This window comes from Triticum dicoccoides, chromosome 6A, assembly GCF_002162155.2.
Source record: "Triticum dicoccoides isolate Atlit2015 ecotype Zavitan chromosome 6A, WEW_v2.0, whole genome shotgun sequence".
NCBI lineage: Eukaryota > Viridiplantae > Streptophyta > Magnoliopsida > Poales > Poaceae > Triticum > Triticum dicoccoides.
In genome coordinates, this window is record NC_041390.1 from 127,462,949 (window position 1) to 127,477,196 (window position 14,248).

General features: G+C 45.9%; 2 protein-coding genes and 1 long non-coding RNA gene across 5 annotated transcripts; 1 reads left to right on the forward strand and 2 right to left on the reverse strand.

Annotated features, from left to right (window-relative positions):
* Positions 1-4,050: 4,050 nt before the first annotated feature.
* Positions 4,051-8,058, forward strand: LOC119316224 (pentatricopeptide repeat-containing protein At4g14850-like). 2 transcript variants are annotated; one of them, XM_037590537.1, is made up of 3 exons: positions 4,051-5,656; positions 6,262-6,754; positions 7,302-8,058. In XM_037590537.1, the coding sequence occupies exons 1-2, from the start codon at positions 4,068-4,070 to the stop codon at positions 6,725-6,727; spliced, it is 2,055 nt and encodes a 684-aa protein (XP_037446434.1). In that variant the 5' UTR covers positions 4,051-4,067; the 3' UTR covers positions 6,728-6,754; positions 7,302-8,058. The 2 variants fall into 2 exon arrangements, with proteins under 2 accessions (XP_037446434.1, XP_037446433.1); XM_037590536.1 differs by having other exon boundaries at positions 7,305-8,058.
* Positions 8,059-8,166: 108 nt separating this feature from the next.
* Positions 8,167-9,302, reverse strand: LOC119316225 (glycine-rich RNA-binding protein 1-like). The gene is made up of 2 exons (XM_037590538.1): positions 9,127-9,302; positions 8,167-8,763 (listed from the first exon to the last, which is right to left on the reverse strand). The coding sequence occupies exons 1-2, from the start codon at positions 9,135-9,137 to the stop codon at positions 8,202-8,204; spliced, it is 573 nt and encodes a 190-aa protein (XP_037446435.1). The 5' UTR covers positions 9,138-9,302; the 3' UTR covers positions 8,167-8,201.
* Positions 9,303-9,853: 551 nt separating this feature from the next.
* Positions 9,854-13,899, reverse strand: LOC119319473. Of its 2 annotated transcripts, XR_005154491.1 has the most exons (4): positions 13,782-13,899; positions 13,381-13,635; positions 13,130-13,189; positions 9,854-9,972 (listed from the first exon to the last, which is right to left on the reverse strand). It is a non-coding gene; the product is annotated as an uncharacterized LOC119319473 (long non-coding RNA). The 2 variants fall into 2 exon arrangements; XR_005154490.1 differs by lacking the exon at positions 13,782-13,899 and having other exon boundaries at positions 13,381-13,765.
* Positions 13,900-14,248: the final 349 nt, after the last annotated feature.

The following is a 14,248-nucleotide window of genomic DNA, read 5'->3' on the forward strand; positions in this document are numbered from 1 at the left end:
AAAGGTGCTAACAAAATGTGCAAGCTCCAGCGATCCATCTATGGACTGGTGCAAGCATCTCGGAGTTGGAATATACGCTTTGATGAGTTGATCAAAGCATATAGTTTTATACAGACTTGCGGTGAAGCCTATATTTACAAGAAAGTGAGTGGGAGCACTACAGCATTTCTGATAAGTATATGTGAATGACATATTGTTGATCGGAAATAATGTAGAATTATTCTGTAAAGCATAAAGGAGTGTTTGAAAGGATTTTTTTTCAAAGAAAGACTTCGGTGAAGCTGCTTACATATTGAGCTCCAAGATCTATAGAGATAGATCAAGACGCTTGATAAGTTTTTTCAATGAGTACATACCTTGACAAGATTTTGAAGTAGTTCAAAATGGAGCAGTCAAAGAAAGAGTTCTTGCCTGTATTACAAGGTGTGAAGTTGAGTAAGACTCAAAGCCCGACCACGGCAGAAGATAAAAAGAGAATGAAAGTCATTCCCTATGCCTTGGCCATAGGTTCTATAAAGTATGTCATGCTGTATACCAGATCTATTGTATACCCTGCACTGATTTGACAAGGGAGTACAATAGTGATCTAGGAGTAGATCACTGGACAACGGTCAGAATTATCCTTAGTGAAATAAGGATATGTTTCTCGATTATGGACGTGACAAAAAGGTTTGTCGTAAAAGGTTACGCCGATGCAAGTTTTGACACTAATCTAGATGACTCTAAGTCTCGGTCTAGATACATATTGAAAGTGGGAGCAATTAGCTAGAGTAGCTCCATGCAGAGCATTGTTGACATAGAAATTTGTAAAATACATGTGGATCTGAATATGGCAGACCCGTTGACTAAGATTCTCTCACAAGCAAAACATGATCACACCTTAGTACTCTTTGGGTGTTAATCACATAGCGATGTGAACTAGATTACTGAATCTAGTAAACCCTTTAGGTGTTGGTCACATGGCGATGTGAACTATGGGTGTTAATCACATGATGATGTGAACTATCGATGTTAATCACATGGTGATGTGATCTAGATTATTGACTCTAGTGCAAGTGGGAGACTGAAGGAAATATGCCCTAGAGGCAATAATAAAGTTATTATTTATTTCCTTATATCATGATAAATGTTTATTATTCATGCTAGAATTGTATTAACCGGAAACATAATACATGTGTGAATACATAGACAAACAGAGTGTCACTAGTATGCCTCTACTTGACTAGCTTGTTAATCAAAGATGGTTATGTTTCCTAACCATGGACAAAAGAGTTGTTATTTGATTAACGGGATCACATCATTAGATGAATGATCTGATTGACATGACCCATTCCATTAGCTTAGCACCCGATCGTTTAGTATGTTGCTATTGCTTTCTTCATGACTTATACATGTTCCTATGACTATGAGATTATGCAACTCCCGTTTGCCGGAGGAACACTTTGTGTGCTACCAAACGTCACAGCGTAACTGGGTGATTATAAAGGAGCTCTACAGGTGTCTCCAAAGGTACATGTTGGGTTGGCGTATTTCGAGATTAGGATTTGTCACTCCGATTGTCGGAGAGGTATCTCTAGGCCCTCTTGGTAATGCACATCACATAAGCCTTGCAAGCATTACAACTAATATGTTAGTTGTGAGATGATGTATTACGGAACGAGTAAAGAGACTTGCCGGTAACGAGATTGAACTAGGTATTGGATACCGACGATCGAATCTCGGGCAAGTAACATACCGATGACAAAGGGAACAACGTATGTTGTTATGCAGTCTGACCGATAAAGATCTTCGTAGAATATGTAGGAGCCAATATGGGCATCCAGGTCCCGCTATTGGTTATTGACCGGAGATGTGTCTCAGTCATGTTTGCATTGTTCTCGAACCGTAGGGTCCGCACGCTTAACGTTACGATGACAGTTATTATGAGTTTATGCATTTTGATGTACCGAAGTTAGTTCGGAGTCCCGGATGTGATCACGAACATGATGAGGAGTCTCGAAATGGTCGAGACATAAAGATTGATATATTGGAAGCCTATGTTTGGATATCGGAAGTGTTCCGGGTGAAATCGAGATTTTACCGGAGTACCGGGAGGTTACCGGAACCCCCCGGGAGCTATATGGGCCTTAGTGGGCTTTAGTGGAAAGGAGAAAGGGGCAGCCCAAGGTGGGCCGCGCGCCTCCCCCCTCCCCTAGTCCTATTAGGACAAGGAGAGGTGGCCGGCCCCCCTCTCTCTCTTTCCCCCTCGGGGAATCCTATTCCAACTAGGATTGGGGGGGGGGGGAGTCCTACTCCCGGTAGGAGTAGGACTCCTCCTGCGCCCTCCTCCTGGCCGGCCGCCCCCTCCCCCTTGGATCCTTTATATACGGGGGCAGGGGGCACCTCTAGATACACAAGTTGATCCTTGAGATCGTTCTTTAGCCGTGTGCGGTGCCCCCTGCCACCATATTCCACCTCGATCATATTGTAGCGGTGCTTAGGCGAAGCCCTGCGACGGTAGAACATCAAGATCATCACCACGCCGTTGTGCTGACGAAATTCCTCCCCGACGCTTTGCTGGATCGGAGCCCGGGGATCGTCATCGAGCTGTACGTGTGCTAAGAACTCGGAGGTGCCGGAGTAACGGTGCTTGGATCGGTCGGATCGGGAAGACGTACGACTACTTCCTCTATGTTGCGTCAACGCTTTCGTAGTCGGTCTGCGTGGGTACGTAGACAACACTCTCCCCTCTCGTTGCTATGCATCACCATGATCTTGCGTGTGCGTAGGAATTTTTTTGAAATTACTGCGTTCCCCAACAGCAGCATGGTGCAGAAAAGGGACGACACCCGGAGAACCGCTGCGAGATACTGGCCGGGAGAGGGGGAGGCGGCAATCCACCTATGTCGGATGGGGTTGCTACCGGTGATGATGGGAGTGGGGGGGGGGCGGTGGCTCTGGCATCGGAGACACCGAAGGGACGATGAGGAAAGAGAAAGCGAGTGTGTGTGAACTAGCGTGGAAGGTGTCTGAAGAGAGCGTGGGAAGTTATGAGACGTCACGTCGTCTGGCGTGGAAGGTGACTGAAGAGAGCATGGGAAGTTATGAGACGTCCCGTCGCCTCCCGTGCTTCCCCACGCGTGGCTCGAGCGAGCCTGGCTCAAGAAAAATAGTTGATTCGGCCATTTTACTGGATGTAAGCTCGGAGCTGCTTCAAGTTTTATACGAGGCAGAAAACAGATGTAGCCCATGTAACTAAATAGGTTGATTTTATTCCACAAGGGCCTGGCTGAGGGCAACAAACTGTACCAAGCCCGACCGTGCGTACGGGGCTGCTGCGGGTCTGGTTGTAGATGCTCTTACAGCTCTCCCTCCGCGCGCGAAAAAATGTGAGTAATACTACACTTACGAAAGAACTTAACATAATGTTATGTGATCAGACAGTTGCAGATTTTGATTGGTGTTAGACAAAAATGCTACACCTACGTACACTTACGTTCCCACTTTACGTAAACTTCCTAACTAATCTCTCCACCCCCTGATTTCAACTGGGTGGGCCTCCCTCCTCTAATTTCGCCCAACAAAAAGATGCCACCTGGCCTATTACGTTAATTACGTAAGACTAATTAGGCTGGTTGTAATGGAAAGTATCATATACTAGTATCATGCATATGATACTAGTCTATGATACTACATTCCTAATGCATAGTATTATATATTAGTATCATGTAGTACTTTATTTATTGTCATGTATGACACAAAGTAACATAACATTTAATATAATACGGTATCATGATATGATATTACATCCTCTCTTTCTTCATTTAATGCTATGACACATCATTAAAATTGACTACTTGACGTGCAAGATACTAACTATGATACTACCATTACGACCAGCCTTACATAGATTGCTGGTGTTAAGAGGAGGCAGGGACCACCCCCATTGAAAATCAGGTGGGCAGAGAATTAGGAAAGGAAGGTTTACGCACTCGCAGTCTCTTCGTAGTCCCTCGTAGGTGTAGGATTATTGAAAAGAGGGCAAAGAAGCCCAATTCATCAACAAGCAAATGCGCGCGGGCGCGGCCATGTCGGCGGACCCCCAGCTCCTTGCGGCGGCTGTGGAGGCCGCGATCGCCTCGCGCTCCCCACGGCTCGGCCGTGCCGCGCACGCGCGCGCGCTCAGGCTGCTATCGCCGGGCATCCCGCCCTTCATCTGCGCGCACCTTGTCAACCTCTATTCCAAGCTCGACCTCCCCGCGGCCGCCGCCTCCGCCCTCGCCTCCGACCCCAGCCCCACCGTCGTGTCATTCACGGCCTTCATCTCCGGCGCCGCGCAGCACGCGCGCCCGCTCCCCGCCCTCTCCGCCTTCGCCGCCATGCTCCGCCTCGGCCTCCGCCCCAACGACTTCACCTTCCCCTCCGCGTTCAAGGCCGCCGCCTCCGCGCCCCCTCGCTCCGCCGCCGGCCCGCAGATACACGCGCTCGCCATTAGGTTCGGCTACCTCCCCGCCGACGCCTTCGTCTCGTGCGCCGCGCTGGACATGTACTTCAAGACCGGCCGCCTCGGCCTGGCCCGCCGCCTGTTCGAGGAAATGCCTAACAGAAACGTGGTGGCGTGGAACGCGGTGATGACCAACGCCGTGCTCGCCGGCCGGCCCCTCGAGACGGTCCAAGCTTACTTTGGGCTCCGGGAGGCTGGTGGGATGCCGAATGTCGTCTCGGTCTGTGCGTTCTTCAACGCGTGCGCCGGGGCGATGCTCCTGTTGCCTGGGGCCCAATTCCATGGGTTCGTGGTGAAGTGCGGTTTTGACATGGATGTCTCGGTGTCGAATGCGATGCTTGATTTCTATGGGAAGTGCCGATGCGCGGAGAAGGCAAAGATGGTGTTTGATGCGATGAGAGTCAGGAACAGTGTATCATGGTGTTCCATGGTTGTTGCATATGCACAGAACGGGGCAGAGGAGGATGCTTTTGCTGTGTACCTGGGTGCGAGGAGGGCGGGGGAAGAGCCGACTGACTTCATGGTCTCCAGCGTGCTCACTACATGCGCAGGCCTGCTAGGCCTTGACCTTGGGCGTGCTCTGCATGCAGTTGCTGTTCGCTCTTGCATCGATGCAAACATCTTTGTTGCAAGTGCATTGGTTGACATGTATGGCAAGTGCGGGGGTGTTGAAGATGCTCACCATGTCTTTGTCGATATGCCACAGCGGAATCTTGTCACATGGAATGCGATGATTGGAGGGCATGCTAACATCGGTGATGCTATAAACGCACTTGCAGTGTTCAGTGATATGATAGCGAGTGGAGAGACAGCACCTAACTACATCACACTTGTAAATGTGATCACAGCCTGCAGTAGAGGAGGTTTGACCAAGGAAGGCTATGAGCTGTTTGAGACAATGAGGGAGAGGTTTGGGATAGAACCACGGACTGAGCACTATGCTTGCGTGGTTGACTTGCTTGGGCGTGCAGGAATGGAAGAGCGAGCTTATGAGATTATACAGAGGATGCCAATGAGACCTTCCATTTCTCTCTGGGGAGCACTACTTGGGGCATGCAAGATGCATGGGAAGACAGAGCTGGGAAGGATTGCAGCTGAGAAGTTGTTTGAACTTGACCCTCAGGACTCTGGCAATCACGTGCTGCTCTCAAACATGCTTGCATCAGCTGGCAGGTAAAATTAACTACCTTACTCATACTGAATTTCTCTTACGGGTTCGTGGTGATATTTACCCTTTGGGAAATACTGCCATATATCAATGCCTGAAAGAGTTCGCCTCAAAATTAACAATCCCACATATCAGTGTGAAGTGTCGTAACTTGTCAGTAGATCGCATGTATTCTTCATGGCATTAACTCTAGAACACATTGAACTATCTTTTCTTATCTCTTGGCCTATTCGAGCATCCACGATGTGTATGCATGCCGCTAAGCTCTCTCTGTCTCTATCTCCTCTTGGAGGCAGCCTCTATACACTGCAGACTGCTGCCTCTAACCAAAAAACGCTAGCATCGCCTCCTAGCTTGCAAGCTGCCATCATCAACTAAAATAACAGAGCTGGCCCTGTTCGGTTGCTGGGTGTGGACATCTGCAACGTTCTCATGTTAACCGAAGCACTATGTTTTGGAAATAACAAAACAATATTTTAATACCTTTTTAAACATTTCATGAGATATCTGCCAGATTATGACATTCTTTGGAACTTAATTTAGCCGTAGAATCAATGCATTAACACACAATTCATACTGTTGATTTTATGTGTCTTCTGAACTTGTCCAGGTGGGCAGAAGCAACTTATGTGAGGAAGGAGATGAAAGATGTCGGAATCAAGAAAGACCCAGGGTGTAGCTGGATCACTTGGAAAAATGGTGTGCATGTTTTCCATGCCAAGGACACCAAACATGAGATGAATAGCGAGATCCGGGCATTACTGGCCAAGCTTAAAAAACAAATGCAAGCTTCTGGGTACATGCCAGACACACAATATTCACTTTATGATCTTGAGGAAGAAGAGAAAGAATCAGAGGTGTTTCAACATAGTGAGAAGCTTGCCCTGGCCTATGGACTCATTCACATTCCGCCTGGTGTACCTATAAGGATCACAAAGAACTTGAGAATATGTGTGGATTGTCACCGAGCTTTCAAGTTTATATCTGGTATTGTTGATAGGGAGATAATTGTGAGGGACAATAATAGGTTTCATCACTTCAAACAATATGAATGTTCATGCAAGGATTACTGGTGAAAACTCTGTCCATGTGATACAGAAAAGGTATGCAACATCAGTTCCTGTAGGATAGTTGCATGAGATTATAAATTATTTCTCCAGAAGGATGATGTTTTAGCTCACTTCTTTATGTATTGTATATTACTCCCTTTGTTTGAACTTTCAAAGAAAATATAGAGGTCAATTGAGGAATAGATCTCAGTGTTACTACAAATATCCAGCATAACTACAGTAGAAAACCCTCAAGTTACCAATGCATGTTTTTGTGTTACTATTATAGTTGCAGCATCGAGAGAACTACTTGGACAAATTCTTCAAACAGCAGGTAATTATTATGTTTCTTGTTCAAAAACAAGGACAAGCGCTCCTTTTCTCAATTTGAAAACTAATGTTCACCTATATTGGTGGTTCATTAAAAATGGCACCTACTGTATTAAAGGATGACATCAACTTTGTTGTGATTCCATTTTGTTGATCCACTTTTGTTGTCTGAATATGGTTGTGAAGTACCTCTCTCCCTTGCTTTATCTGACGAAAATGGTCTATAAATGAGTTTTTCTCTGATTTGGTTTACTGTAACTAATTTATGAAGCAGGAAGAAACAGCGGAGAAGATCAAGAGCTGGGTGAGGATGGCCAAGAACAACCTCATCGGCTCCATCATCTCTGCCGACACCGACCTCGACCTCGTGCTTGTCCATGCAGTCTACTTCAAGGCCAAGTGGTGTGGTGCAGTATGTTCGAGACACATTGGATGAGGTTGGGCACGTTCGCTGGCTGGATGCCGCCGCGTTTGATGCACAGGTCATGTGGAAGCTCATGTATGACGCGCACCCATGAACGGGTTCAAGGTGCTGCGGCCGGCGAGGCTTCATCTGACGCGGACAACACACATCACACCCAAGACGGCAGCCGCCAACTGTTGGGCTGCCCAAATTCAAGGTAAACTTGAAATGGGACCTCCATCTGCTTGGGCTCACGCTACCGTTCTTGCCAGAGTCAGACGACCTGCCGAGCATGTGCCAATGTGCAAGGACCACGACAGGCAGCCGACATTCCTGAGAAAGAGGGTGCACCAAGCAGTCGTCAATGTGGACGAAGAAGGAACTGAGGCGGCCACGATCATATTTGGATCATACAATGTGCTGGGAAGACACCAAGCAATGAGTTCGTCTCCGACCATCCCTTCACTTTCTTCATGATGGAGTTGAGGGTGCTTGTGTTTGCCAGCAGGATCGAGATTTTAGAAACTTCAGGCATTGGCTATCTGCTTCTTTTACTTTTGCATCTAGCTGTCTCGATGTTTTCAGAACAATCAAGCAAAACCAGAATGCAAATATTTCAGTTCCATGTATTTTTACAATCAATCGTGGGATATGGTACTCCCTTCGTAAAGAAATATAAGAGCGTTTAGATAACTACTACTCCCTCCGTCCCGAAAAACATGTCGTGGGCGTAGTTCATTGGTAATTTTGCAAAAAAACCTCGTGGTTTCAAAAGCGTTTCAAACAAGTCCCTCCGCCCCGTCTTCTTCCTCTGCCCGTCGCCTGCCCATCGCCAGGGGCCGGCGCCGCCCAGCTGCGTGATTCGCCAGGGGCCGGCGAGCCCAGCTGAGCTCCTCCTCCGTAGCCAAGTACCTGCTCTCGCCGCCTTCCCCAATTACCTCCTCTGCCGCCGCAGCCCAGACCTGCGCCGCCGTGGTCTCCTCCCGCTGCATGCGGGCTTCGCCGGAATCTCCTGCCACGTCTTCCTCGAGGCCGCGCGCTTCCCTCTTGGAGCCCCCGCGCATCCTCCTCAAGCTCGTGTGCGTCCACCCTCGTGCTCCCGCGCATCCTCCTGGAGCTCCCGCGTGTGCGCCGCCGCGATCCCCTACTGGCGTCGCGGGAACTTGCCTCCACAATCCGGTGGACCAGGAGCTCGCCGGTGGAGATCTGCCCGTGCTGCTGCTGCTGCTCCTTCTCCCCCGCCCGTGCTGCTGCTAACTCCTCTGACCCTGCCCGTGCTGCTTCTCCTCTGATCCTGCCCGTGCTGCTATTGCTGCTACTCCTCTGCACTCTGTAGAAGGTACAGTACTTACTCGTCAGAGTAGTGTTGATTTACTATTACTGATCAGAAAATTAAATAGAGCATGATTAATTCAGAGATCAGATGATGCTAATTCAGATGATGCCAATTCAGAGTGAAACTGTAAAATTCAGAGGATGCAAATTGTTGTAGCACTAGCAGCATTCATAAAACAGTCCAGGTTAAAACTTTGTAGCACTAGCAAATTCAGTTGATGCCAATTCAGGTTTGTAGCACTAGCAGCATTCATAAATCAGTCCAGGTTAAAACTTTGTAGCACTAGCAAATTCAGATGATGTCAATTCAGGTTTGTAGCACTAGCAGCATTCATAAAACAGTAGCCTCATTCCGTACATGTGAAACATGTTAAAACTTTCAAAATTGTCCAGTATCACCCGGTTAGCTGGTTAAAACCATCATCAGGTTTTGGACAAACATGGGACAAAGGGACAACTGGATTTGCGGTGCCATTGGGTACAAGGGCAGTTTGTTGAGGTGCCCGCGGAGTCGCCGATGCTCCGAGCAAGTCATCCAGCGGCTGAAAAGAAAGTACACACACTTATTAATTACTGTAATCGTAGCTGCTCGGGTGTTCGAGTAAATGGGTAGTATGGTTTTGTGCAGAGCAACTGTCGCCAGCCACAAGAAGAAGCCAATTAGACAAACTTCCATAGCTTATGATGTTGCTCTGTTTAACTGAAGCACTAAACTGACTAGAACTGCAGTACTAGCTTTGAGTGAAAAGAGAACAGTGGAGGTCATATATTATGTCAACAAAATAAATACAGAGGAGGTCGTACTGGGTGCCTAAATGAGCATTTAGCATTCGCACTGTTGCCATTGAACCAATACCAGCAACCCCTAAGGGTCTCCTTGTCACTACTGTTTTATTCATTACGATTCATGTTATCAAAAGTAAATACCAGTTTCATAGTGAATGCTAGCTCCAAAGTAACCAAGGCAATTAAGTTTAACTCTTAAAATACCCTACTGATGTCTATTTCTCACTACCAAGCTCTACTTAGGAAAACAATAAAAGCATAACAAGCCAAGTCAATAAAAGGGCAAAAATAATCGTGAATCTGCAAGTTGGAAGCCATGGCCTTGCAATTGCCATCAAGCAAGTGGATGAAGTGGCTTGCCCTGTTTTAAATGGAGGGTCACAAAACTCCTGGTCTTCACCTCCTGAATTATTTCTCTCTGGAAATAATTTTTCAAAGGATTTTCAATAAAGAGAAAAATAACAAAACTCTATCTAGAACATCTAGGTAGGTCAAATAAAACCCAAACTTGGAAATTAAATAAAAAGAATAATGCAAAAAGAATCAATTGATTTGGACTTATAGTTTAGGAGATATTCATGGTCAAGGTTGGGATTCTCACTGTAAGTTGGTTATCTTGGTTTGCATGTACCCCTCATTAGGAACATGAGGAGTACTTGACCAAGAGCTGCTGCTGGTGGTTATTAGGAACATGGAGTGCATGTATGGAAATGAATCATTTATGGAGTACTATGAAAACATGTGTTGTTGCAAATCTGAAGAAAAATGATGTTGTTGATCTTAGAATACTCTTTTTGTGTGTGTATATTCTTGTTATGGTACCATGGTGTACTCATCTTTTGTCATTGATGGCAGGAACACATGAATATGGATTTGAACTTGATGCCTCAAGAGGAAGAACATGAAACCATTGATTTGAACTTGATGCCTCAAGAGGAAGACGATGAAGGTATTAATTTGAATTGGATCCCTGAAAAGGAGGAACCTCAAGTGGCAGAGAATGTAGCTATGGATTTGAACTTGATGCCTCAAGAGGAAGACGATGAAGATATGAATTGGATGCCTCAAGAAGATGAAGGGAAAGAGGATGAAGCTCAAGAGGAAGAGGATGAAGTTATGAATTGGATACTTCAAGAGAAGAGAAGAGAATTGTCAGATAAGGAGAGGCATGGTGTTTACTTTGCCTTGCTGGTAATCGAGCTCAGAGATGGGTCTGTTCAACCAGATAACAAGCTGCTAGTCTCAAACCTGTTAGACATAAGTGTACGATATGTTGAAAGAATCTGGGAAGAGGCTAAAAAGCAAATTGCCGATGGCAAAGAAGTAGATGTCTCAAGCAAGAAGCCAGGAAGATCTGGCCGAAAGAGAAAGGAGCTAGATCTAGAGAGGACCTCAACAATCCCACTGAATAAAAGAAGAACAATTCGATCTCTGGCACGGTCTCTAGGTGTGGCCCGATCGACCCTACATAAGAGGTTCCAGTTGAATGAGCTCAACCGCATCACAAGCACCGTGAAGCCTCACCTCAAGCTAGAGAACAAGCTTGCGAGATTGAAATTTTGTATGTCCATGGTCGATGAAAATTCGATCTCAACTTCTCGGGCTATGTTAAAACCAATGACGAATATGGTTCACATCGATGAGAAGTGGTTTGACATGACGAGAGTGAAGAATAGTTACTATGTACTTCCAGGAGAACCTGAACCGAAGCGCACCGTGTCAAACACTCACAGCATTGGGAAGGTAATGTTCCTAACAGCTGTTGCCAGGCCTCGATATAACAATGAGGGGGAGCTAACATTCGATGGGAAGATCGGCATTTGGGCATTCGTCGAAGAGACTGAGGCGAAGCGGACAAGTCAGAACGGAAAAAAGGGAACATAAGTGTTGACATCAGTGAAAGTAACCAGGCCAGTGTGCAGAGATTATCTAATCAATAAGGTTATCCCGGCAATTCAGGATAAGTGGCCTGACGATGATGAGGGAGCAACAATATTCATCCAACAGGATAACGCAAAGCCTCATGTCCTTCCCAATGATGTAGCTTTCCGAGAAGCTGTGGAACAAACTGATCTCGACATCCGATTGCTACAACAGCCCCCAAATAGCCCTGAGTTAAATTGTTTGGACCTCTGCTTCCATAACTCTCTCCAGTCTCTAACTGACTGCAGGTCACCTACAAATATCCAGGAACTGGTACAGGGTGTGGAAGAGGAATTCGAGAACTACGATCCCGACAAGTTGCACAGAAGCTTTATCACATTAGAAGCAGTTATGTTTGAAGTTATGAAAGACAAGGGAGGAAATCAATATAAGTTGCCCCACTTGCACAAGGATCGCGTTCAGAATGCTGGAATGGAAATAACCGGTGTATATTGCGACAGTCGGGTAGTTGTTGATACTAGGGCCCTTATAGAAGAAATGGAAATTGCAATAGGAAAAGAAAATGAAAGGAAAGAATTAGCTAGAGAAGGGAAAATAAAGAAAAGTAAAGGGAAGGGAAGGGAAGAAGTGGCCAGAGAAAGGAAAAGAATGTAGTCAAAAGGGGGCAAAGAGGCCCTTATGTCATGTAGTCAGGTGCTCCTTATGTATGTCTTGTGTAATCTTGTGTCAAGAGGGGACAAAGATGCCCTTATGTCATGTCCTTATGTATACCTTGTCTAATCCTTGTATATCAACTCCTTGTTGGAATTTATTGGAATTATCTGGGTGATTTGGATTAATTGAATTATCTGGGTTATTTGAATTAATTTGGGTTATTTGGATTTATTTGAATGATTTGAATTGATTTGCATTAATTTTAGTTATTTGAACTAATTTGGGTTAGTGGACTGAAAATTTTGCTTGACAACTACAACAACTAATGAGGCAAGCAAGGCCTTTGCTAATCCCATATCATCAGTAGATGATATGGTCTATTTAGTTAAGAGGATGACAAGAAATAAAAGGACAGTGGATGACAAGAAATCGCTTCTATTTAGTTAAGAGGTCCATTTAATGCTATCAAGGACACTTCCAGTTTTTCTTTAGTTTCATCAAAGGTTCATCAATACAGATGCTAAAATCTAGCATATCTCATGGAATGGATCAGCTAAAAGCCTAAAATAAGAAGTCTAGATAGGAACACTTAAAGACCATCTCCAGAATAGTCACACAATAATTTGCAAGAAATAATACTGTCTATACTTTACTAAATAAAATGACTTACATAACAAACAGATATACGGTAAATAAACGAGCAGTGGAGCAATTGAAAAGATAGGTTATTGCTACTGTCAAATTTGTTTCAAACAGTTTTCTGTCAACTTGTGAGTAGGAAAATGGCTCCAGAAAATTCAGTTAACTGAGACTACAGTGAATATTCAGTTTTCTATCAATTTAAATGGATCCATCCAATATTTGTAGTCCAAGTTTAAATGGGTTGTAGTCATGTCCAAGTTTAACTGAATTGATGGAGTCGAGCCTTGAGTATATTTTAGCCTTCATTGCACGCAGGGATCAATATTTTAGTGGCTTTTGAATGAACAGTTGCATGATCAGAATTCTGAAGGGAAATATGCAGTGATGGTGCTTACACTGGCTGGACTGAAGAGTGTGCGGCCTAATCCATGGTACAGGCCCAAGACATCCTAAGCCTGAAAAGATGAGTTCACCGTCAGTCATTCAGTGAGACCCAAGAACACCACAAACTTTTCTTCACTCACTGAAGTAGACTGTGTGTGTGGATTGATCATCAGATAAGCATATGCATTTTCTCATTACTGTTGATACTATTGCGGCATCACTGAAACAGTACTAAAGAACGGGTTAATGATTGAATTGTCACCTTGCGCTCGGGGTCGGCGTACAAGCTATCCACAGGAAATGGCAGTTGCAATGCAATCATCCCAGATAATTGTCAGCTCCATGCTTAGAAAAGAAGCAGAACAATTGCAAAGTGACATTGGGATGGTCTGATCAAACTGAATCTCATCAAGACAACCACATCTGCAAACAGTCTACCACCTCCTCCCTCAATTGGAACATTGCACGAACTCAACAAAGCCCACTTGGTTGCCGTTGGCATAGTCTTCTTGGAGTACTAGCAGAAGTGAAATTCAGTGGTACATCTCACATTCAGTGAAGTGGTTCAGAAACTAGTGGTTCAGTAAACATAGAGTAGTGGAGAAAATTCAGTAAACATGGAGTAAATTCAGTAAACATAGAGTAGAGAAGAGAGGTTCAGACCCAGGCAGTAGGACCTGGAGATGATCTGCAGTAGTGGAGAAAACATGTAGCCGCCACCGCTGCTGCCAAGTGAGCAGGCGCGACCCACTTGTGCCGTGGACAGCCCAGCCGCGGTGTCGCAGGCACGGGTCTTCCACCAGAGAAACAACAAAGAAGACGTCGCCGCGATCGTATTCCTTGTGGAGCTATCGTCGTCGTCTTCCAGGCTCGCAAATCGACGGCCTTTAGCTTGCCGTCGTCGTTGGGCTCGTCGGCGTTTAGCTTGCTGCATCTCCTGTCGTCGTCGGGCTTGTCGGCCTCGTCGCCCTTTAGGTTGTTGGTGGTGGTCCGGATCCAGTGCCTCCGGGCTCGCCGATGCCGGTTCCGACGCAGCCGGAGCAGAGCACGGCGGTAGCTGGGGAAATCGAAGGTTTTTTTGAGGAAGGGGGAAGCTTGGGGAGGCAGGCGAGCGGCAGCTGCGGTGGCGG

Excerpts from the sequence above, each read along its gene's own strand:
- LOC119316224 (XM_037590537.1), top strand. The coding sequence starts at position 4,068 with ATGTCGGCGGACCCCCAGCTCCTTGCGGCGGCTGTGGAGGCCGCGATC. Across the intron at positions 5,657-6,261 it reads ATGCTTGCATCAGCTGGCAG|GTGGGCAGAAGCAACTTATG; the intron begins GTAAAATTAACT and ends GAACTTGTCCAG.